This window comes from Mesitornis unicolor, unplaced genomic scaffold (assembly GCF_000695765.1).
Source record: "Mesitornis unicolor isolate BGI_N332 unplaced genomic scaffold, ASM69576v1 scaffold15326, whole genome shotgun sequence".
Lineage (NCBI taxonomy): Eukaryota > Metazoa > Chordata > Aves > Mesitornithiformes > Mesitornithidae > Mesitornis > Mesitornis unicolor.
In genome coordinates, this window is record NW_010193093.1 from 7,210 (window position 1) to 31,682 (window position 24,473).

A 24,473-nucleotide genomic window follows, 5' to 3' on the forward strand; every position below is an offset into this window, starting at 1 on the left:
TTGTGCTTTTTCAGGAGTGCGCATGGAGTGAGCTCTTCTTTTGTTACATGTGTCCTGTGACTTTGAGTGCTAAGCTGCTTGATAGCAGTTTCGAAATACAAAGTCAGTTACTTTGGGGTACTTTGTTGGTACTTTAGCCCAAAATGAGTGTCATGTATAAAATCAGTGGCCCAAGACTGCTATAATTTGTCTTAAAAGCTTTAGAGACATTAAACAAATTATTTATTTGCCTTCTGGTCGTTTGTTGGTAGTAACAGATCTGTTTCCGTTACGTTTGAGCTCATATTTTTGAGCAATAATACGTGCATTCATTGAAGACTGGAGTAATGTTTATGTCTTGCAAACTGTCATGTGCTACTGCTTGTACTTGCTGCATTTCTTACAAATGAACAAATCTTGTTAGGTAACTGTTGCTTAGGAGACTGGCATGCTTGAACGCAGTTACATAAGGCAAAGAAGATTTGTTTTCTTTAAATGCAGTGTGTTGGTAGAGCAACGATGTTGTTTCTGGAGTGTTTAAAAGTGTTTTAAATGTTTTTGTTGTTTTCACAAAGTAGCATTCTTTTCAGTACATTTAAGTGTGAATATTTATTATCATCTATGGTTTACTCTAATTATATAAAATGTAACGAACCAAAGACATCCAGCATCTTATATTTTATGCAGTAGTAGTCTTTTATAATCAGTTCACTGACAATTCTGTGTATGTATGTGATCAGACTAGAACTACGTTTATTTGAATCTTCAGTTGTATCATTCTTTGTGTCGGTGTCTGAAGCAAACTACCTCAAAGATTTTGAGAGATGAAACTTAACAGTGCAAGCTCTCTGAGATTTCTGCAATACTTAAAATATTTTTGTAATAGTCCCAGATCCCATACTTAGAAATCAGCACCCTGATGACAGTTAAATGAGAATGGTCCTTTGTCAAGTCGAGGTTTCAAAGGGCAGGGGTTCAGCGGTGGGGAAATCCATTCTTGCTTTTTCTTGTTTTCCCCGTTTTTTGGGTTTTTTTTTTTGTTTGTGTTTTTTTTCTCTGTTCATTCTGAAACTATGACTTGGTGAATGTCATTAGGCTGTAATCCGTTTATTCCATGTGGTGGTGGGAAGAGAGAACTAGATATTTCATTTGGACTGAGTGAACCAGAGTCACTCTGCACTGAGCCCCCACTGCCATCAAACTGAGATATTTTCTTCTTGATCATTTTTCTTTCTTTGGCTCGGCGGTTCTGGAACCAAATTTTCACCTGTGGTGTTAGAAATGATATCTGATTAATTCAAAGGAGCTACAGTAATAGTAACAATGAAAATATAGACATGTTAAAAAAACAAACCCAACAAAAAAAACACCCACCCCACAAAAAAACGTAAACCATAAACCAAAAATAAATTACACTGGATTTGAGCACTGACAAATTTTTTAGTTACTCTGTAATACTTTTGTACATCATAATCAGTAGAAAATTACTTTCTTTTCTTAGACCTGGTGTACGGTGAACTTACTGTGGTGAATTTAGGAGCATAAGAATCAGCTCAGTTAATTAGGCTCAAGGTCCACCTTGTTCATTGTCTAAGCATTGACAGAGCCATGTGGCGGTATGGAAAAATTTTGAAGCTCACTTCTTCATCTGTGTTACAGGTTAGTTCAAGCACTCGTAGTGACAGTGCTTTTTCTTCATTTATACTGTGAGTGATTTGTGTGTGTATGTATGTTCTTATTATGCATTTTAGTGTTTCCCGTTTATTTGTTACTGAGCTATGTGTTTATATATGTAAAACACAGATATATGTACTATGTTGTGTATGAATAGATATATCAGCACTACTTAATGACATTGAATTTCCCTGACTAATTGTGCATATGAAAAGACTCCTATCTGTTTGGAATCCACTTTTAGTTTAAGTATCTATGTTTTCTTTCTTTATGTGAAAGTGCGAATGAGTAGAGAACCCTATTTGTATTTTTGTGTCATTGATTTTCTGTGTTCTCACTTTACAGTTTCTGTTATACCCTTTAAGGTAATTTGAATACGGTATTATATAGAAAGCTGTACCATTGCCTTACATTAAATATATCTCTATTTTTTAAAGTTTTTTATTATCTTACTGGTATTGACAGTAGGAAGCATTTAGCTTTGCCAAGAGTCCTGTAGAAATTCAGATAGATTTTGTATTTTATCTGCATTATACTTGAAGGAAATTTACCAATCAAAAATTGTATGGCTTTAAGAGCAACAGCTATGTAACAGGAAACTGCTGATTTTTATGTGGTATTGCTGGTTACTCCAGGAATGTCTGTGTTCTAAATCAGCCAGTTTGCATAACATTAAAGCAGAGGGTTTGAATCTTTTAAAATTGCAGTTCTCTGAAAATTTCGGACGGAGCTGCATCTTACTTTATAACAAATTTTAGACCATCAATGCCAGACTTGTTTTTTGTAGTTACTTTCTACGAAGTGTAGTCAATGCACTGTTTAGATCTGGGTGTGAACATCACTGCATCCACGGCTTGATCCTTAAAATGTCATTGCTTATCCATGTATCCTTACACTTCCAGCCTCAATTGGTCCCTCCCTATTCCATGTTCATACACAATCTGAATGCAGGAGCAGAGGAGGCCACTGAAAGAGTATTTTAAAGAAGTGAACGTGTGTTCAGAAAGAACAAAAGTTTGTAAAATTCTAAAACGAAAAATCTCTCGTTTAAATTTACCTGGGGGCAATAAATCTGGTTGCTAAGATATGAGATGGTTTGTTCAGTATCACCACATTCTCTCTTATCCTCCAAGTGTAGCAAAACCATTGAAATTCTGTTGTATAAGGAAGGTTGGATTCAACAGTTACTATATTTTCAGACTGCAGAGCTGGGCTTTGTAAGTGTGCTCTCCAACACAGTGATTTTAGGAAATTCTGTATCCTGATTTCCTCTAGTCTAGCATGAACACAGCTAAGTTACCTGGGCCTTTGCTCAAGAAACTGTCTTTATTCAGGACAGAGCTTAAATATGTTCGTGGTATGAATGAATGCAGTGCTGCTTTCCAAAGAAGCAGTGGATCTAAGTATGCACTTAAAAATTTCCTGAATGGATTGTCTTGGCTACATATAGGTGTATAATAGGCATAAAAATTTGACATCAAATTTTATAGCCTAAAGCATCCTGTATGTAGTGGGTGTGAACCACTACTATAGGTGAAATACCTGTGAACGTAATAGCAAAAAGAAATCCTGACTTGAAAATCGAGGCTGTTAAAACTCCTTAAAATGTGCTGAAATCTAACTGAGGAAGAATGTGGCCTGTAGAAATAGTGGCAATAAATTTGTAACAAAAAACTTTGATTGCTCTTTGAATGCTGGTTTTTTCTTTTCCTGGCTTATAGCTGAAATGTATCCAACATATTGGATTTTTTTCTGGCCACCGTTTTGTGTGATTGCAAGAAATAAAATGGTGAATGTCCTAACTGTTGAGAACATAGCTAAGATCATGCTAAGCTGAACTGTTTAAATTCTGGCTGTCTGGAGAGCTGTTATGCACGTAAGAATCAGTACTTTTTCCAGTATAAATGAATTCCTAATGTTTAGTTACCCATAATTGGAGGTTTCTGTCAAATTAGCCTATTTATTATCTGTGTAGTGTATTCTCTGTGTGTCAAATATACTCACAAACTTTATCATGGTTGCCTTCACACTACTTTTGGATACAGAACGTGAATGCAGCTTGTGTCCTCTGGCAGTACCAGTGTCTGCTGAGTGGGTGCATACAATGACGGATAGTCTCTGTGTACCTGTCTTTCAGATAGTCCCAGGTTTGCTGCAAGTTCTGACTTTCTCCTTATTGTAATGTATCTGTTGCAGTGAAATTCCTTCTCTAATTCTAGTCTCTGATGATCTGTGTAAACAACTCGGTACTTTTCTTTTGTTCTTGTTTTACCTGTTTAAGAAAGAAATATTATTAATAAGTTGAGTTTGATTTTCTATAGCACCTTTCTTTCAGACATCTCAAACATCTTACAGACATTGATTAAACAAGAGAGTACTTGCATGGGATTGTTTTCTGTGTTACTGAGAAGCGATATGAGGTGCAGGGTGCAGGGAATAAGTAAGCGAGTATTGGTTATCATAACTGTCTTTCCCCCTTTTATCTCCCTCTCTCTGTAAACATTTAAATGTAAAGCTCTTAAGTGAAAAATACCCTGAAGCATCTTAAATAATTGATAGCAGTACATAATTTGTGCTAGCTAGATATGATCTCAAAGGGGTTTCATTTCAGTGCTCATTGAAGTGCCTTCTGTGGATATGCAGGCATAAATACACAGGATTTCAAGACTGAAGTTCAGTCACAATTTTAGTTGTACCATGTCCTAATTCTTTATTTGAGTTTTTAAAGATAACTTCTCTAACACAAAGAAACATTGTAGAAATGCTTTTGCTTTCTTTTGTGGTCATAAGTAAGTTCAATAATAATTTGAATTTGTTTTTTCATAATGGTCCAGTCTTGCAAGATGCTGAGTGCCTTTAGAGCTGTTACTGGGGGTGCTCTGTGTGCTGAGCTTCCCTTTGGAGTTGAAGACACTTGGCAATTTGTAAGACGAGGCAATAAAATACTTGTAAAAGGATTTCGGTATCCTCCTCTCTCTAATGTATAAAATAAATACTCTTAGATATATTGGATGAATACTGTTAAGAGAAGCATAACTTGATGTTCAGAAGATATTTCTCATCTCATAGACTCTTTCAAACAATTCTTCATATAATAATAATACAGAGAGATCACTTTTCAACTTATTCGTTCTCCTTTGCACTTTCAACAGCCAGCTAGATAGTTTTCCTTTTTCTTCTGATCTTCCCAGGTTTTTTTTGATGTGAGTTTTCTGGGACAAACTGTAGGACAAAGACTTCTTTAAAGTGGTTCCCTAAAATCCATTGAGGTGTTAAGATGAAGCACACGCCACACAAAGGAGCGACAAGGAGATCTTATCAAGAACCCCTTTCACATTCAGAAACACAAGCCAATTGGTTTGGAATTTACAAGCCCTAAACAAATGTCAGACTCTTTCATCTTAGCAGAGGAAAAAAGGACAGAAATAGATGAAGGAATATTTTTTCCTCAGTTCTCTTTGGTTTTTAACCAACACTGAGGATAGGCTGTGATATTTTTATCTGAAGGCGAGAGGTAGACAGCTTAAGGCATCTTGAAATATGCACTATTAAGGATGTTTTCCCAAATCCTACGCCACTTTGACTTCTAGTGTACAAAGTTTTCCTCCCTAAATTTGCGGGACTAAAACAATCATCAAAAAAGTTTACTTTTTTTTCAAGGTACAAATTGTTAGCTTTGAAATATTTGCTCAAAGTGATAGTTATAATGTTAACAATAGTATAGATATTCAGGTTCCTTGTAAACCGAAAGCTCAGAAGGTAATCTTTGAAAACAAGTTAAAATTCAACAGGGTTATTCCAGCTTCACTATAATCAGCAAATATAACCATGATTTGAGAGGGTGGAGAAAAGGAGTAGTTTCTCCCATTCCCCTTGGTCATAAAATTCACAGAGCATTTCTTCAGAAGACAATAAAGCCGGGAGAAGGCCTCTTTATTTGCTGTGAAAATCATCACCCTTTCCGGCAATATAACTCCTGAAGAAAAGAGGGAGAAGGAAGAGACAAGACTGCATATCAAAGCAAAGGGAGGTGTTGAAAGGGTCTGTTGCCTCAATATGACAGATAGGCCTCAAAACCTCAGACAATGTAGGCCAGTGGAAAATAGATGTCACAACTAGTTTACAAAGCAAAATAAATTAGCATTAGAGCAGAGGCCTGGCCTTTTCTCCTGCTTTTCTATTTTGCTTTCTGGCTATGTTTCTGCTGTGATGTAATCTGAATTACTTGTACATTGCTGCTTGTTTAAACCAAGACATAGAATGTGGTGACTATAGTTTAAAAAAAATGCGGAGGCTGATCTTGCAAAATATAAAAATAATGTTGTCCTTTTGCGTAGTGCCCTTAAAGACCATTCCCTTTCGGAGAAGGGTCACTCCCAGATGTAGTTTCATATAAAGTTTTAAAAGATATACAATCTGTTTTCTAGGCCCTTGTTTAGATACCCTCTTTTCAGTAAGTTTCATGCCTTGAAGGGTCACTCAGTCCCATAAAATACACATTTTTATACTCTTGATTACACAGGTTTTAGAAATTAATTTGTCTGAAGTTTTGCGCTTACATAACTGAAGTTGATTAGGCATTTTGTCGTTGATTTTTAGTAAGGACAGGGTCAGACTGTAAGGAGTTCTGTAGACATGCTTCTTCTCATTTTGGTGGCCTATCTGGGATGATATCTTTACCAAGCCCACTTATGATGATAGAGGGCTTTTTAAAATTTCTTATTGCCTCATATGGTTGCAATGTCGGTTTATTTGGTTCTAAATACACGGTTTTGGTCTTATAGTAGGAGGATATATAATTTCAAATAAAATTTTACCTGCTGAAAGGTTATAGTACTTCTGTCTTCGTAATGTTTTTTCATCTTGAGAATTAACTTGGTCAGGTAAAATTTAATTTCACTTTTCTTGCAATTTATTTTTTTTGTATAAAATGCTAAATACAAATATTTAATCAGAATGTCTAATAGTCTAAATAGATGGGGAAAACTTTCCATTAACATCCACTCCCCAAAAATATTTTCCATTGTCTTTAGGACAGTATTTCAGTAGGCTCCCTCATTTAATTCAGTGTGTTTTGATTTCTAATTCCATGCTGCTTACATTGCTGTGAGCACATGCCACTAATGAAGTTAAGGTCGTACACGTATTTACATATATGAATATATTTGTAAAGTTTAGGGCTGTAATTCTGAAATTTTAGCTCGTTTAAGTGTATTGAGCAGTGATAATATTGAAGGGGAGAAGCCAGTAGCTACTCTGATAGCATGAATAGTATTATGGCAATAAGGAGGAACAGAGAGCAAGTCTGTTTCAAATAGTGGTTGTAATGGCATCAAGTAAGTTTTCTTACATTATCTTCTTGAGAAAGCATTGCTAAGTTAATATGTAGCAATTATATGCACAATTTTAGCCTTATCTGTTGGAATTCCCTTTCGGTTTTCACAAATTTGTCTGTGTCGGTCTTAAGCTTTTCCAGTTTTTACAGTTATTGTAATTTTGAAAACACCAATGAAAAGCCAGATCTATTTGGTACTTTTCTTGCTTTCTGAAATACCACATTTCTGCTTTACTCTCCCAAACCCTTTTTTTAAGCTGAGTTGATGTCTTGAGCCCACTTCTGTGAAGTCCTGAGCTGTTTTTAACACTTCAAAGGACTGGGCTGTAGGAATGTACAGCCTCGGGACATGTATCTATTGACAGTCCTGTTTCACCTGTCCAGTATAATGTATTCAACTTTTATAACCATAAAGTGTTTCACCATGTGTGTAAATTCTGGGTAAGTGCTTTTCAGACTAGAGATGAGTTTAAGCATATAACTGCTTTTCTGAATTGCGTGTATGTTTTATGAAGTTGAGCAAGCGTGTGAGAAACCTTTCAGGGTCTTCCATGTCTCTGCAGTAAGTGTAAAACTAGGATTTAGATTTCTAAGTCTCTGTTATTCTTTAAGAACGCTAACACATGTAAAATTCAGTGACAACATGACAGAGCCAGGGTTCCGCACTGGCATTCAGTAGTCTCAGTTGAATTTGGTCTGCAATCAAGTCTTGCATCACTTCTACACCTGGAAATCTCCAATGATGTTAATGAAGTTACTGCTGATTTACATGAGTATACGTAAGGGGGGAAAAACAGACTATAAATCTGCCTGGCTTTGAAGACCTTTGTAGACGCTACAAGTGGAAGGACGGCATTGTGATACCTTAATGTTCACTGGGCATTTTGTATTTAGTAACAGTGGGAAAAGAGTGTGTATCTGCTTGATAACTAAAACCATTACCAGACTAATTTTGCTCTTGAGTTATCACCGTCTGAAGGAGGATTGTGTCTCAAGCAGCAGTGCTGAATTTCTGTGTCTTCTAAGATTGCTCCAGTTGTAATTGCTCTTCTTTCTTTAGAGCATTTTCTTTGAGGCTTTCTAACACACACTTACTACTTTTAACCTTAACAACAGATTTAGCAAACCTTGGTACACCCAATATACACCTTGGCAATGTACACCGAAAGGTTCATCTCACATGCAGCTTGTGACAAAAACAGGCACATCAAGGAGTAATGCTTGCAAGAAAGTGATTTTTAATTGTGTAATTGTGGCAAGCTGCAAAATTCTGGTCCGTGGGAAAAATATGTAAAACTAATTTGAAACTAAATGAAAAGAAAGCTTAACTGATGAAATACGTATTTCACAGAATCACAGCACATAATGTTCTCTGTAAAGATTTAAAAAGATCAACCTGATTTTATATTGATATTTACCTTGTGGCACAAAATAATTATGTAGTATTTTTACCTGTAACGGTTAAACGTTGCTGCATTCATTGTTCCAAAGCACACTCAAGAATATCATGTTTTTCATCCAAAATGCTTTGCAGAATGTTACAACAAAGATTCCTGGGCTGAGTGAGATGGAGGTCTATCTAAATACAACAGCCATGCCACTATAGTAACCATATAAAGCCTTTATGGGATGAAAGTGAAACTAGAGCAAATTTAGTTAAAATGGCATTAAACAGCAGTAGGTTAAATAAATGTCATAAATGACCCACCAACCTATGTTCTTCAAGTAAAGTTAATTATTTATAAGATCAGTGATAGCAGAAGATCTTTTCTCAGGCCGAAAGTTGAACATACACTTACCAGTAGTATTAGCTTGCACCGTTTTCCTCATCCATTCATAAGAGCTGTGCCTTTGGCTGCTGGGAGAGATTTGCTGTGCATTAATTGTTTCTACAGGAGGTAACCCCCCGGCTCCAGCGGGATGGAGGGAGCTGTAATCAGCAGAAGTGTAGGAGACCTGGCCAGGAGACGAGCCATTGAGCTGTGCAGCAGCAACCGTGCTGGAAGGTCCTGGGCCGTACGCGTTCCAGTCCTCCCTCTGTGGGCCATAGGGAGATCCCCAGGTTCCCGCTGGCTGTCCATGGGTGTCCAGGGTTGGCACATGATGATATCCCATGTAATCTGAATAGGCTGGAGTAGACACAAAGTTTTGCACCGGCAGGTTGTTGCTGCTGCACCTTGCAGATCCTGGATACATGCTGGTTTCTTTATCCAAAAGGTAACTCACATACATGATGCTCTCAGATTGTAAATGCGTTGTCACACCATCTTGTTCTTCCTTGTAATCTTTTGCTGCTTAAAAAGAATTGTTTGGTTTTCTCTAATAATGCCACTCTGCTTGGAATCTTCTACTTCATCCTCTTTTATTATCAACTGTGTTACCAGGTGCTGGTGGTAATGGTTTACCAAGATCTTGTCTGACGTCAGCCTAACTGCCTGCCTCATAATTACATTTACATTCAAATGAAGGGCTGACCAACCCCACCTTGCTGCTAGTTCTAGTGCTTTCTCTTTTAGAGAAGTTTTATCTATCCTATTACCCTTCCCTGATATTCAACAGCAATTCCAGTACTGTAAGATGATGCAACAGTTGCTTGTATTTGTAACTTAGGAAATAGACCTTTTCTTAAGAAAAGGCAGTGGTAACTATAATAGCAGTGTTTGGTGTTCAAATGATTCTTGTCTGAAACCTTTATTTTGTGATGTGGTATCAATCAACAAGTAAATCTGTTACTTTCTTAAATTCTCAGATACTAATAAATCTAATTTTTACTTAAATTAAGGGACACAATCAATTTGAATAACTGTAATTCAGTAAATTTAGAATACAGAACACCTTGTAAACATGTCTTGAATATATATATATTTTTTTCCCCTCATTATTGATGTTTCTAAGTGATTTTCCAGCATAGGAGAAACTCAGGCTTTAAATGTAATCACTGTAATCACACTCTTCCCCTGCAGAGTGATTTAAAGAGATCTCTTCATCTGGTGGCCATTGCAAACTGATAAATTTTAGAAAGCAGACAATAAATCTTCCTAACAAAGACGGTGCCAGAAGTACAAAGAAGATGACTGTTAAAAGAAGTGTAGAAGTCTTTGATTCAGCCCAGTAATATTGTTGACTTCTGTTTCAAACTGAAGACAACCTTTATCTGCCTGAAAGACTGGGATCTTTCCTCTGAAACAGCTGTATAGCTGGCTGTGTTCATGGTGGCAGCTTAGGTAAGTGAAATCAGCAGGGAGAAAACATCTGGGCTCTCAGGTCAGTGCATCAGAAGTGCCTTGATGCTTTTCTGTAAAGTGCCTGACACACGAGTGCTCTGTAGGTTGATGTAAGTGTTCCCACTGAGAAATGTTATTCTGAAGGTGGTTTAATGTGTCATTATGTCTTACAAGAGCTTGATATTAGCATGGGAGAATGAACCCATGCCTTAGAACTTGATAATTGCCTCTATATGATTGTCTAGCTACAATTTGTAGAGTGAATTTGATGTATTTTTATCTTGGATGGATTTCTTTGCAATAAGCAATTTGTCAAGGGGTATGCTTGCAAAAGAGGTGCAAATTACAATGAGTTGTTTCCCTTTACAAAGGTGTGGGTTTTCATTCAGTATCCTTTGTATTTTGACACTACTTGTACTCACACATCCCTTCTAATTCCAGCACTGAAGGATTCTAAATGTGTACTTAAAGACAGGAAGGGTATTCCTTTTCTGGTTTGGTTTGGGGTTTTTTTTGAGGAAAGAATTTTTACTGAGAAGTGCAGCAAAACTTTTATAATTAATTTTGCTATATTTACAGATTTCCTTATTAGACCTTGGGATCCTGAGAATGTTGAGCAAAGTTGCATCATGAGATAGGACATGGGAGCAGTAAGGCCTTCTGTAATTGCTTATAAAAATAGACATAAAAAAATCAGAAGATACTCTTGTTCCCTTCATCTTGAAAGAAAAGAAACTGTAATACAATTTTTGAGAGCCCACAGACTTTTTAGTACTGATGTGTACTAAAAAGAACAAAGAACTCCACTGAGCATCATCCCAATTAAAAAAGGGAAGCTTCCTCTACTGAAAGTATCCTTGGCATCTTTGGCCTACTTGTGAGCATTACACCAGCAGTGAAATTCCAGTCTATTGATGAATGTTGTGCAGAGCTGTCAGCCATAGGCAGATCCAGAGGAGGATGAAGTTTTGTCTCCATTGGCTGTATCTGAAATCCAGTGACAACGTACACATGAGCATTGGTTGCTCAGAGGTTTCAGATCAGACGCGTTGTTTGAATTCTACTCCTAAACACCATTTTCATATCTCAGTGAACGACATTTGATTTCATATGTTGCATTAGACGGTGGTAACATTTTTAATCCCTGCTCTTCCTCTTTTTCTTTATGGGATTCCTCTGCACATACTGCCCACAATTTCAGTATCACCTAATCCCATGTTTTGTATCTCAGAGCTTTATCCTTTTTTCTCTGTTCTTCTTTTATCTTTTGTTTATGCTCCTCCTTTCCCTTTCTTGTTTTTCCTGTTCCATTATCTGAATTTTCTTTAGATCTATTTCGATTCTTTCCAGAACGTAATTAGATCAAGATACCGTGATGGCGAATTGCAACACTGATTTGATATCGGCTAACAATAGTAAGCTTTGAATAAGGCATTCTGTTTAAAAAGATTTACATAGCGGGATAAGATTGCTGGGTAGGACTGCAGATTTTTAACACCAAAGTGAGAATAAGATAACTAAAATGGCAACATTCAAATGATCTTCTGCACCCTGATTCTTATGCCTCTTATTTTGTGTGACAGAACCGTCTGGATGTATTAAAAAGGAATCATGCCTGTGCATGTCGTCTAGTAGTCTGAGGCTACCAAAATTTTGGTGTTGATGTTTTTTTGAGAGCTAATTGACTGTCAATCTGAATCTACCTTCTCAAGAGTAATTTCTCAGCCATGCACATGTCCTTCCTGCTCACATCCAGCACATCAGTAGCTTCAGAGCCACAGAACCACTGCACCTTCAGTCTTTAGCAGTGACTTACGCTGTAGTTCCAAGAACACTTTTAGTGGAAAAAAGAAAGGGGGGGGAAGCAAACTGACCTTGTCTTGTCCATATTTGCACTGTGAGGGGATGGCAAGGACCTGTGGGTGGTAGAGAAGGGCTGAGGTGCTGCCTACGTATGTCTGTGTAAAGTCCTTGTGGAACTGTCGGTGTATCGTGGGCCCTCTCTTGACTTCCTGAGGTGGTGGGAAAGTGAAAGCAGTTCTGAGATAGTAGGCTGGACGTGCAGAAATCTCATCCATATGGATGTTTGTATTTATGCCATTTTCTGCAGTGGGTGATAAAGACAGACAGGAAAGATCTGTGTGGTATTGGTGGCAAAAGTGCTGTGCTTTTTGGTGTACTTCAGAGAGAAGAATTGCCAGAATAACTGAACTCCAAGGTTATAATTTTCCACTGTTTTTCTCCACCTGTTAAATTGCTATGTGTAATTTATCTACTTTGCCAGTGTCCACAGGAGTTACCTCAATATTTGTTGAAGTTATGTGTGGGTAAAATTAAATCTTCTCCCTTCTCTGGGTAAGAAAATTTTCTAGTTTTCTAACAAGTAGTTGATGCAAATCTAGCAATAATAAGCAGCATGATAAGCACTGGAACTATTAGAGTTTTGTCTGTATAGGCAATGTAGATGGTGTGCTGTGGTATATGTGCTGTTCTAAAGAGCGTTTCCAAACCAGGTAATAGTACTATAATCACAAGCATGCGATTGAATGTTTTAATGACAGCTATTATAACTGCAGTTTCAAGGACTACTGGTAAATTAAAATTAGCCTGTACAACAATCACTTGTATTAAAGGTGATCGTTTTTATCACAGGTGATTACCTCTGTGAGTTTTTATTAGGAACTCTTACTCTTAAAGTTACTCTTACTTTTATATGGACATAAATAGAAACAATCTGTCCAACTTTGACGCTTGAAAATTACATTAAATCTATCTGGGCTTTTGTTTCTGAGACAAAAAAAGCAAGTGAGCTTAGCAGGTCCTGTTCTGACTGAGGTGATAGCAATAGGTGTTTGTTTTCTTGCCTCCAGATGACCACTCTAATAACGCATCAGTGACATCAGGCTTAGGAATGCTTCTTGCCCCTACCTTTGTAACTGCATGCTTGGAATTTCAATGGATTGGCTAGCTAAGGACTTTGCTAGTGAACCAGGTATTGCTGATAGTTTTAATGTAGCATTTCAGAAGTGTTATTGATCCTTTATTCAAGCTGGGCTTTGCACGCACACCCATTCCTCCTCAAATTAATAGTTAGCTGTATGAATCTTGAGAAAAGGTCAGTCAGGACATGGTGTGCTGTCAGCTGAGGTCAGTTCTGTTGGGAAAAAGTCCAACTAGCCACGAAAGAAGGCAGATGGTTTTAAAATTTTACAACACATGGCTAAAGAAACTGCTCTTGCTTTCACTGAAGCTATTACAAACACAAAGCTTCTGAAAATTTTATTTACCCTTTTTAATTGGGCTGGTTTAATATGCAACACCCCAGTGAGGTCTCATTTTCAAGGTTTAAAATGCAAGCATATGCCAAATTGTATCTCCGTATTGGCAGATGTGGCACAGCCTAGAGGGATGAACGATCAATGGTTGCTGAACTTTTTTTGTTGCTGAACTGAGCTCTTCTGGGGAAAAAGAAAAACAGGTATATCACAAGTTTCAGTTCTGTGCTGTGTCTCTCTCTCATCCCTAAAGTGTATTTCTTTTTCACAAGAGACCAACAGTAGAAATAAAAAGTTATCCATGAAGATTTCCTCGATTTAATTTGCAATTCCATGCTTTGAAATTTTGGTTGTTAACAAATCCTTTTGAAAAATGATGAAAAGTGACTTACTGGGAGCATGGTGATCGAATTTACCTTCTATCAATTCCACTACTGTTTTTTCTAACAGCTGCTAACACTGACTTATCTTTCATTTCTTAATGTTAACTTTTGCATTTTATTGAAAGTAGTGACAGTATATTTCATGAATGGTCTGCATCACTGTTGTATTTGCCAAAAGAATGATCTGGAGCTAAAGGAGAAATCTAAATAATTTAAAATCTGCTACAAAATCAATACTGACAGTAATAAGAGTATGTCTTACTGCTCGACAAGTAGACCTAATGTGGCAGGAGTTACAGAGCCTGCAGGTGAACTCCAGGTTAAATCGATTCTTTTTAGCAGAACGATGAAAATGAACAGCAAATACTTTATTGACATTTATTTGGTTTCCTTCCTGAGTCATGCAGTGTAGGGCTCCCACTTGCTGTAACAGATTCACACTGACCAGAGTACAGCTGGATGGAATTATTGGGTGCTCGCTATTGAGGTCTTGAGATGTTCTTTGGTGTGGTCTTTCTTTCAGGAGATAACAAAGACATTGATTGCCTTTGCTGCTTCCATTCCTGCCAGACACATGGTTTATATTCCTGGCAGACTGGCACTTCTGTTGCACAAATTTAACTCCTCTTTCATACTCCCAGATAAGAGAGATCATTGTCTATAGAGAGTCTGTCCTGCCTTAAAGTCACTATATTTTCTTGTGTCTTAGAAGACCAAGAACATGCAGGATGTATCTTAATTAAGCCTCTCAATTTATTGTGATACCTCTTAGAATAGAGTTTGTTACAAAATGTAGAAGAAAGCATTTGTGCTCTTTGCGTATGAGAACAGCTGGTAAATATTTTCATCATAAAACCTGTGCCTATGCCTTTACCTAGTGAGGTTTGCACAATATTGTGTCCAACTAGTAACATCCAGCACCATCCAAAATGTGACTTTGTAAAGTCATTCACAGGGACACGTCATTGCAGAGTATGCTTGGAGTATAACAGCTTAGTTTGGAGTAAACCTGTACTGCACCAGCAAAGGAAATAGGAGTGCTAAATAGGAGTATGCTTTTTAATTCTTATGTGAACACCCAGAATGAATATCTTTTTAAAACTGCTCCTTGGGCAGAAGGTAGAACATATTTGATGCTCTCTCATATGTACATTAATGATTGCATATCCCCTAGGCAATTGCAGATACTGCATATTTGTATTGTATATCTTGCTTAGTTTTGTGAAGTTTTTGTAGATCTCATTTGCTATGATTGTTTTGTACCATACAGATCACAATTCTTGCTGGGTAACGGGGTTTAAAGGTTAGTGAATTCCTCTGAAAACTGAACATACCTTGATCATTCTTTTAATCACAATTAGGATTAAGGACTTAGATATTCTTGTGATATAGCCTAAGGTATGCTTTTCTTCTTCAAGGCACTTTGCTAACAACCAATCAATCTTCACAGCAAATCTGCTTTAGTGTCCCTAGTTTTCAGATGTGATAAAAGTGATAGGTTCTATGACATACCTGAAGTCAGGAACAAAGTAAATGTTTTTCTGAGGACTGGCACCCATATTTCATGGCTCACAATGTTGGACCAAAATACTTTCAGTTGATTTGGCTCCAATTTTGTGTCTCTCTTATTTTTAATTATACACATGACACCATCTAAGCAACAGCACTACACAAACCTTTTAGAGAAAAATAGCTTCCTTTTGGTTTTGGTGGGCAACTGTTTAAAGGATTAAAGCACATTGACAATATTTAGTTGAATAGATTGGCAAGTTGGGGTTTTTTGGGGTTTTTTTTGGTGTTTTTTTTTTTTTAATGTACTACTCAAAACAATCACTGGCATAGCTAGAAGGTTAATAATCTCTGAGGTATTGCCCTGGTTTATAGATACTGCTTTCGGAGCAATAAATTTTAACCTTTGAACATGTGCTTCTGCAAATAAAATCCAGCCTTATTTTGTGTACTTAACAACTTCTGGTTGGAAACACATAGCAACCTATAGCAAGCATGCTTTCAGCAAACGGGAACAGAAATGAGGCAGATCTTCAAAGTGGTCACTTATCTTCCTCAATAACTCTTCTACATGTAAACAAGATAAAACAGGTCGTTTTACCAGATCCCCTTCTCTTCAAGTGATGTTTAAATAATTTCAAAGAGAAAGAAGTTGTGTTCAGCTACATTTCTTTTCTTAAAGTTCTTTCTTGAAGGACTTTTCTTCTTCCTTTTAAAAATTTTAATAGAATATTAAACTATGTCATGGAAATGTGGTTAAAATAGGTAGCTATGAACTTGATCCTGCACAACCCTGGGGCCAGGGTTCTGTGCCCTTAGCTAGAATTAGGTCCTAAATTATTGTATATCATTATTGCATATGTACAATGGACAAAGTTTTTCTCTAGTATGCAAACATAATCATGTTTAATTGGCCAATGCGAAGATGCTTCTCTCCTTGAAGATTTTCAGTCTCTATTAAGTTAAATATATGTGTGTATGTGTGTATATGTTAATTGTAGGTAAAATATCTCTAGCATTTCCCTCTGCAGACAGAATGGCTGTTCTGTGCCTTCCAGTGGATTCCTCTTTTGGACACATCCAATGGATATCTCTTTTGGGAGACCAGTGTTTTGGTTTGGTTGCCATGCTCATCAGTATGGATGGTAAATCACTTCTGTTCCCAAGTACTGTTTCTCATGTTCTGCTTTTTGTAATAAGTGGAAATAGATTGGAGTCTTTCTGTTGCTGAACTTTGAATTTCAGTTTCTTCATCTCGTTTATATTAGCTATGCAAAGCCTCAAACTGCTGTTGCCAGCAAATGGAGCAGCATTGTGAAAGGAAAGAGGGGGAATTTTACACTTTTTATTTTATTTATTGTAGATAAGTGTCCATTTAAAGTTGGAACTTGACTCTTATTTAGTGCTGTCTTCTTGCAACCATAAGATGATAAATAAAACTAAGAAATAGTGAAAGCTGCCAGCTCCCTGAACCATGCTGGTCTTACCATTCTCCTCTAGTTTTTGTAAGCATTTTTACCATCACCCTGCTTTTAAGCTTGATATTACAATTCAGTAACAGTCTGATCATGAAAATTTGCATGTACGCTTGCTAGAGTAGCTGATATCACATTGGAAAATTATTATGAAAAAAGTCATTTATTTTAATGTTCTTTATATACAAAGTAATTTTACATTGCCAACATTTTGATGACCTAATAGTACTATTTGTTATAATTAAGAAAAAACCCCAAGAACGTAGTGCCTAAATGACGTAATGCTCCTAAGTCTTACTTGCAACAGTGACAGAGTATTTAGGAGGACACCTTGATGAAAATTAATAAGGATAGGCATCCTAAATTTCTAAATTGCTTTTGACAATGAGGATATAAATTCCCAAATCGCTTGCGTGCTTTAAGAGTTTTCCCTGTGCAGACAAAGGTTATGCACATGCAATAGTTAGGAAGTAAGTATCCAGATTATTCTGAGGTACTGATTACCTACCAAATTCTGCATAATATGGAGGGGCTCAGCACGTCAGAAATTGAGACCCACTTAAAAAAATGTCAAGACCTTATCTTTAAGTGAAATATTTGTTTGCTTTGCCTTTCATCAATTTGAATTTTCAGATTTTTGTAGTGTCACAATAGCTCTGAAAACTGGACCAAGTATAAAAAATAGTTGAATGCAATTACTGCGTCTTTCTCCATGGGCTATGCTGTCTCATGAAATGCAGTCACTTCTTAAATACCTACGCTTTTAAAAAGGATTTCCTCCACTTTGCTGTTTCTTTTAAGATACAAAATGAGTTTGGCATGAGTTTTCTTCTACCAAACATGAACTTAGGCCAAGCTTCACAATTCCAGAATGCTTTGGAAACATTTATGGTAAGATAGAAGAGTGCATGTTTATACTAGTGTATGGAACATTGGAAATCATACCTGTCAAAACCAAAAAATTCCGAAAAGTTCGTCCCTGACCTTTGCCCTTTACATGTAGTGAGTGTGACCAACCACGACCCCAGCTTTCCATCAAGTGGGTCAGAACACAGAAGCCAGGTTTTCATTTATCAAGATCCATGTGTGAAGTCCACAGAAGTGAGATAAGTACATGGGACCTGTGTGGAGATCAAAGGAGAAGGAACACACTCTTTGTAGGGCTGAGGGACGGACAGAGCACTTGCATAAAGCTGCCATCACAGCCTCTGCAATGTTATATTACCTGTGGCCCATTTTGTGCTTTTTTTTTTTTTTGTCTGTGCTGTAAGTAGTGGCCGTACCTGGTTCTTGGCTCTCCTCCCTCCCAGTGCCTACCCACCTGCTGCACGGCTGGAAGGATGCCGGCCTGGCGGCACAGGCCGTTGGCATGGCATCCTCTTGCAGAGGCTACCTGCAATTGGGACTCCTGGCACACAGCAGTTCCATTGCCCTCGGGAACATGCACTATCCTGCAGACCTGGCAAGTGGCTCTTAGTTTACTGTACTTGAATCTTATGTGCACAGAACTGTGTCATGCTGGGGACTCCTGCAAAACTGCTACAGCTGTCCTCTCTCTTTCAGACTGTAGTGCTCCATGTGCTGGTAGTTTATAGTGTTCGTTATGCAATAGCTCTTCAGGCTGCCTTACTGAGAGGCCACTACCTGCTGCAGGTTCCCGTTGTGCTGCAAACCATTCATGGGAAGCGGAGGTGGAGGAGGTGGAGGTGGGAATAAAGAACTGGACATTTCTGAATGAGTCTGTTGGTCAGGAACTGGCATCGGGCTCACTGAGCCAGAGTCACTCTGCATAGAGCCAAGATTGCTGCCATCAAAATGAGTCATTTTCTTCTTCATTAATTTTCTTTCTTTGGCTCTGCGATTCTGGAACCAGATTTTCACCTGCAGAAGAGCAGAGGAAAATTTTTTTCAGTTGCTAATAGTATGCAATGTGGTCCTTTATGTATACAGTCGAGAGTTATAGGAAATATCCATTGCATGAGCAGCAGTGAGAAAGGCAGTGGCAAACTGAGACAACAGAGCTGTTCGCTTGTTTTTCATACAGGTAATCTTTCCCATCTGGTAACAAAACATTTGTTAATAGTTTGATAAAAGGATGTTTTCTGTGTTAGTTTTATTTTTAGAAGGTATTTCTTTATGGAATGAGCTTTGATTTTTTTTTTTTTATTGGTACAAAATCTAACAGAACAGAATCTCATATGTCATAGTCATGGCTGAAGGAATCTGAGATTGTCTTTACGCTGAAAACTATATGCCCTAGTCAGAGCAAGTCAAAACCTGTTACTGACCTATAAACCGAGGCACAAAAGCTTTCCCATTTGGGTGCTGGACATTAATTGGTTAGCTCCAACGTGCAAACCAATGGAAATACACTTCTGAGCAGAATTTTGCCAGTGCACTATTGGTACACAATGTTACTTCAAAATGTTGTATAAGCAGTGCCTTAATAGCTAAATGCCTTTTATTGCATTTGTAGATGGAGCCAGGATGTGCTGCTGCTTCCCGCACAGCCCAATGCTTTATACTGCAGTTGTTGCTCTGTCTCAGAAATGCAGTATCTTTGGGAAAAAATGAAGCAACAAGAGTTGTATAGGTTTTGATTAGGACGGAACAAGTGAGGACATGAAATGAAGCTGATGAGTCATGGTCAATTGAAAATAGAGCAGAACTTGTTCAGATGTGAAAGGTGAATGTTCTGTGTCAGCTGAAACGTCTTTGGACACGAATCCCCAGTGCTGGATTTAAGGCAGTGCACACCCGCTATTTATCCTTGGAAATAGCTCTGTATTATGTCTAGCCAGTGTAATGGGTCAAGCGAGCTTATTCAGATACGTTGGGTTTTCATGTTGGTGTTCAGACAGCAAAGGAAACATATTTGTCACCTTTTTCTATACCCCAAAGAAAAATCAATGGTTTGCTGAGAAATACTGACTTGTTTAGTTACCCTTTTCTAGAAGCTAGAAGCAGAAAGAGAATGAGGATCAGAAAGGAGGTAAAACAGTAAGGGGTGCTAACATCTGTGGCTACTAGGTTGTGTTTTAAAAGGAGACCAGTAGTGAAGTGCCACAAAACATCTTAAGGAATCTCTGTGACAGTTGGTGTACTTATCCTCGAGGCATTATTATTTCCATTTTACAAGTAAAGAATTGAGATACATGTAAAGCTTGTGGAGAACGGAGAATGGGAACAGCTACTGATGCTTCCTTTCTCACCCACCTTTCCTCTGTTGTTAATGTTCATATTAGGCAGTCAATCTATAAGAGATCAACACCTGCCTAAAGAACTCTTAGGTCCCAGACTATCATCTGAGACATTTAACGGTTCATTTTGTTGTCTCAGTTTCTAGAATACCATTTCAGTACCAAATTAGGTTCCATTAAACCAGTCTGTAGTACTCATAGATCTCTTGCATTCTGATTGTACTGAGGTAATCTAGCTTCACCTGTGCATTTGCCCAAATGCACAAAAAGATGAAGCAGTCTAAAAACCAAACTAGCATCTGCTGCAGAATTACCCTCTGGCTTCAGTGTTCTTACCTGCCTTTGAATTTAGGTTTTTGTTCTGGTTTGTTATTTAACTAGGGGTGCAGATCTGCAGCAGCGATCCAGAGAGACTTTTAGTAGGCACCTCAAGGTGGTATCCAGTTATCAGGTAATTGCAAGTAAATACAGATCTGATGCATTAGGCTAAAAGCTAACATGGTCAGTCCCTCTGTCTGACTTGTTCTTCACCTGTTGCCCTCCTTTCAGTATTTTTTTACCCACTGTCCAGTTGTTGTGTGAATAAATCTTTCCCTGAAGTCTGATTTTTCTCTCTTCCTTCTTGTTCTCATAGTCTCCTTTATTGCTGTATCTAGCTTGGCATCTTATCTCAGTTGTTTGCAGGACCCAGCAGCCATAGACCTGCTTGGCTTTGGTAGGGGTGGCACAGGCATTGCAATTGCATGATTGAACAACGCAGCACAGAGTGGTTCCAGAGCCAATGGTATGTCACTTTTGACCAGAAAGTATGGTTTTGATTAATGCTGTGGGAATAAAAGTGGAATCTGGAGGGCATGGGAGGAAGTAGGAGCTGGAGAAAGGAGTAGAAAATATGTAGGAAAACTTTAGCAGAAGGTAAAAGACAGCCAAAGCAACAAATACCTTCAAGTGTCCTGAACGTACCTGAGCTCATCACTTCCATTCTCTGCTAAGACTGACCTCATTGAAATTGGTTATAGAATTCCCATTGAATTCAGCAGAACCAGAACTTCTGCTTTAGAACTTCTGGCAAAAATCTCTCCCTGCTACCACTACCCCAATAGAGTACAGAAAACTCTGGGCAGGATTTTGTTGATACTTTTAAGCTTTTGTTTCTCAGAACAGGACTGTATGTAGGGCTGGTGATGGCTTTTTCTGTATTGTGCCACAGCTCCCTGAGGAGAGCTGCAGTAGTGCTGGTGGGATATTTAGACATGAGAGCAAACAGGGCTGCCAGGCCATTCGGCTGGATAGTCTGAGCTCCTACACTGAAAAGGGAGCCCAGTCTCATTGTTTGGTTATTAGAGGCATTGGCGTTTTTGAGTTCTTAACCACTATGGTTACCTCCTCATGAGCAATAATAAATTCAAAGGAAATCCTGAATGGGTAATCCATACTCTACCTGTCTCTCGGAAAGTCTTAGGTTTGCAGCAAGTTCTGACTTCCTCCTGATTGTAATGTATCTGTTGTAATGAAATTCCTTCTCTAATTCTAATCTCTGATGATCTGTGTAAACCACTCGATACTTCTCTCTTGTTCTTGTTTTACCTGTTTTGAAAGAAGAACACATTGCTTCAAGCTGGAATTTTCAAACTTTAGTAACACAAAAAAATCTGACTTTACATTTGAAAATATGTCTGTGAGTGCTTTAGGCCTGATTCTCTATGCACTTACCCAGAGTAGCTCCCTTGACTGCAGTGGACTCGGTCTTGATTTATAACACAAGAGGCTCATACCATCAGAATTTTGGTTTGCTCCTTAGTAAATAGATTATAAACTGGCCCTCATATTCTTTATCACACTTGTGTTATCATTTGGGAAAAGGAGGAATTCTTGTTAAGAACAAGGAGCCAGGAAACCTGGGTTCTGTTCCCAACTCTGATGCAGGCTTCCTGCCTGGTGCTGAATTGCTCTGTTTCTCTGTCCCTGAAGTTGATAACTGCTACCTGTTTCAGAGGGAAATTGTGAGGGTTATTTTACTGCACAGAAAATACTGAGAGCTTCCAAAGTTCCTCACTCCTTGTTGCTAGAAAAATTAATACAATATTGTGATTGTTGCTGCAACTTGGAGGTTGTGTTTTTCCTTCAAGTTTGGCACAGTCTATCCCTGACTTGCTATTAGCACAGGAAATAGTACCATAGATTTTCAAATGACAGTTAATAAAAAAAAAGAGAAAAAGAAAGCAATAATACTTAACAGAGGACATTGAACAATGCTAGAACTGCAGCACCCTTTCAGCCGTGGGTACAGCTGACTGAAGCAGACATGGCTCAGCAGTATCTGGGTCGTTAAAAGGTAATGGCAAATGACGTGAGCCAGTGAACACAGATGCACGTAGGTGAAATCTTATGGATTCTGCACAGGATAATTGCTGAGGACAGAATGTGTTGGCAGTAGTGAAAAGGAACGGAGAATGGGGACAGCTACTGATGCTTCTTTTCTCACCCACCTTTCCTCTGTTGTTAATGTTCATATTAGGCAGTCAATATATCAGAGATCAACACCTGCCTAAAAGCAGGGCCCTCGAGCCCTAAGGTCTTCCTACATTTTTGAAGGGTTGAATCATTGTTGCTTCAAGACCAGTGTTACCATATTTGCTAACCCGTGGTCTTACATTTTTTTTGTTGTGCTTCCTTGTCTGTCTATATTCATATGGACATTTCTTCAGATGTATGTATTTAGACTGTAAATTGTCTGGGACAGGGAATACTCATAATAATTGCACTTCTAATAAAAGCAGTTAATTTTGAATGGAGAGGACTGACACATTTTCAGGCAATGAGTTGGTAAAATCTCAGTCTGCATAGGTCACCACCGCACACTGCCCCATAGCAACAAGCTTCTCCCTGCAGCAGAGAATGGCTGGAGGCTTCATGTAGCAGTGGTGTCAAAGGCGTGATTTCTCCCCAGCTCCGCCTTCCAACTCCCCTTGTTTTTCAAGTTTAAACAGCACAAAGATGAGTACAGAACTATAGCAGAATCTGGAAATACTTTATCCATTAATTCGTGATGTATGTACACGGCCTAATATTTTTTCCCCATCTGTGGAGACATACAATGTCTCTTTGATTTAATAGCTGAACATATTTAAAGTTAACATAGCATTCCACTTGCTGTATTCACTGCATGGTAATGGCTTGAGAGCCAGATCACTTTTTTTCTCTTCCAGCATTTGACAGTCAATACGTGCTACTTGTAAGAATTTCTGGCTCACCAAGGTGGTGTTCGCATTACAAGGGTCTTTGGGCTCTGATAATTTTGGTACTGTTTGTATAGATCCTAGATCTGGAGTTGTTTAGCACTGGAAGTCCTGATCAGAGCAGTGCTGTAGACAAATATTGTTACACCTCTGGTTGTGGATAATAACTGCTTCCCCCTACATGGCAGGGTTTCTCTAGGACTCTTCCCAGGCTACATCAGAATTTGATCCTTCAGCTTCTATGCTCCATGGTATTCAGCCCTGGGAAAGCACTATGCATTAACAGTGTATTTACAATGCTACGGGCATTTTTCAACTGTCTTGAGGCCATCAGCCTGCTTGCTTTGGAACATTTCAGTCGGGAAAATAGGTGTGGGCATGTTTGTGTTCATTCCTTACACTGGGCTTTCTGCTCAGCCCGTGCAGCCAAAGCCACTTTGACTCAGATCTGTTCACCTCCCTGTGAAGATGATGTTGTGCTGTGCTTGGCTGGGATAGGTACATGGGACATTCTCATTTCAGTAGCATTTCTAGCATTACGAAACTGTAGTGAAAGCAGAATTAGCCCAATTATGTTTACAGTGATAATCAAGTGAAAAGTGCTCTTAATTTTACAACATTATGGTAAGAATTGTAGAGTCTCTAAAGAACAACAGTTATTCAGTTCAGTTCCACATAAATACTAGGACATTTGTTTTCATTCATTCGAAGTGTAAATTGTTTGTTTAACATATGGTCACCTGTGGTGCTTTAATGCCTCACTTGATATTTTGTAACTTTTGATCTCTCTAGTGGTTTGTTTAGGTTTTTTTCCCTCTTTAAATGAGAATTTGGGGTCATTCTATGGGACAGAATGTTTAAAACGTTTCCTTAGTCTCCTTTGTGGTGTTGAGATGGAGTACACAAAAGAGCTACAAGGTGATCTTATCTTGAACTCTGTTCTCATTCAGGAGCCATAGACAAATATCAAATGTTCTTCTACTGCCAAAACAAGGTGGTAAGCCTCAAGATAAATCTCCCTGTTTCTGGTTTTAAGTACTTAAACCCTTATTATCTGGGTAGGAGAGAGTTGTCTTTCTTGCTTTTTAAACTGAAGAAGAAATTAAATGTTTGTGGAAAACAGAACTTTCTCCCATAAAAACCTTTATTTTTGTACAAGTAGCTTTCAGTTTATTTTTAG

At 38.1% G+C, this 24,473-nt stretch overlaps 2 protein-coding genes across 2 annotated transcripts; both read right to left on the minus strand.

Annotated features, from left to right (window-relative positions):
* Positions 1–1,024: 1,024 nt before the first annotated feature.
* LOC104542883 (homeobox protein CDX-4-like) lies at positions 1,025–9,305 on the minus strand. Its single transcript, XM_010187346.1, has 3 exons — positions 8,788–9,305; positions 3,780–3,925; positions 1,025–1,246 (listed from the first exon to the last, which is right to left on the minus strand). Exons 1-3 carry the CDS (start codon positions 9,218–9,220, stop codon positions 1,040–1,042), a joined length of 786 nt encoding a protein of 261 aa, XP_010185648.1. The 5' UTR covers positions 9,221–9,305; the 3' UTR covers positions 1,025–1,039.
* Positions 9,306–18,480: 9,175 nt separating this feature from the next.
* On the minus strand, positions 18,481–21,641 carry LOC104542885 (homeobox protein CDX-4-like; the record flags this gene model as incomplete). Its single annotated transcript, XM_010187347.1, has 2 exons — positions 18,481–18,735; positions 21,496–21,641. Coding segments are annotated over 2 exons (401 nt in total), but the record flags the coding sequence as incomplete, so codon positions are not given.
* Positions 21,642–24,473: the final 2,832 nt, after the last annotated feature.

What these genes read in the sequence shown, in the direction of transcription:
- LOC104542883 (XM_010187346.1), bottom strand. Translation starts at nt 9,220, where the DNA reads ATGTATGTGAGTTACCTTTTGGATAAAGAAACCAGCATGTATCCAGGA. An exon ending in GGTGCAAGCTAATACTACTG is followed by an intron (nt 3,926 to 8,787) that starts GTAAGTGTATGT and finishes TTTCTTAAACAG; the next exon opens with GTAAAACAAGAACAAAAGAA. An exon ending in TGGGACTATCTGAAAGACAG is followed by an intron (nt 1,247 to 3,779) that starts GTACACAGAGAC and finishes CTAACACCACAG; the next exon opens with GTGAAAATTTGGTTCCAGAA.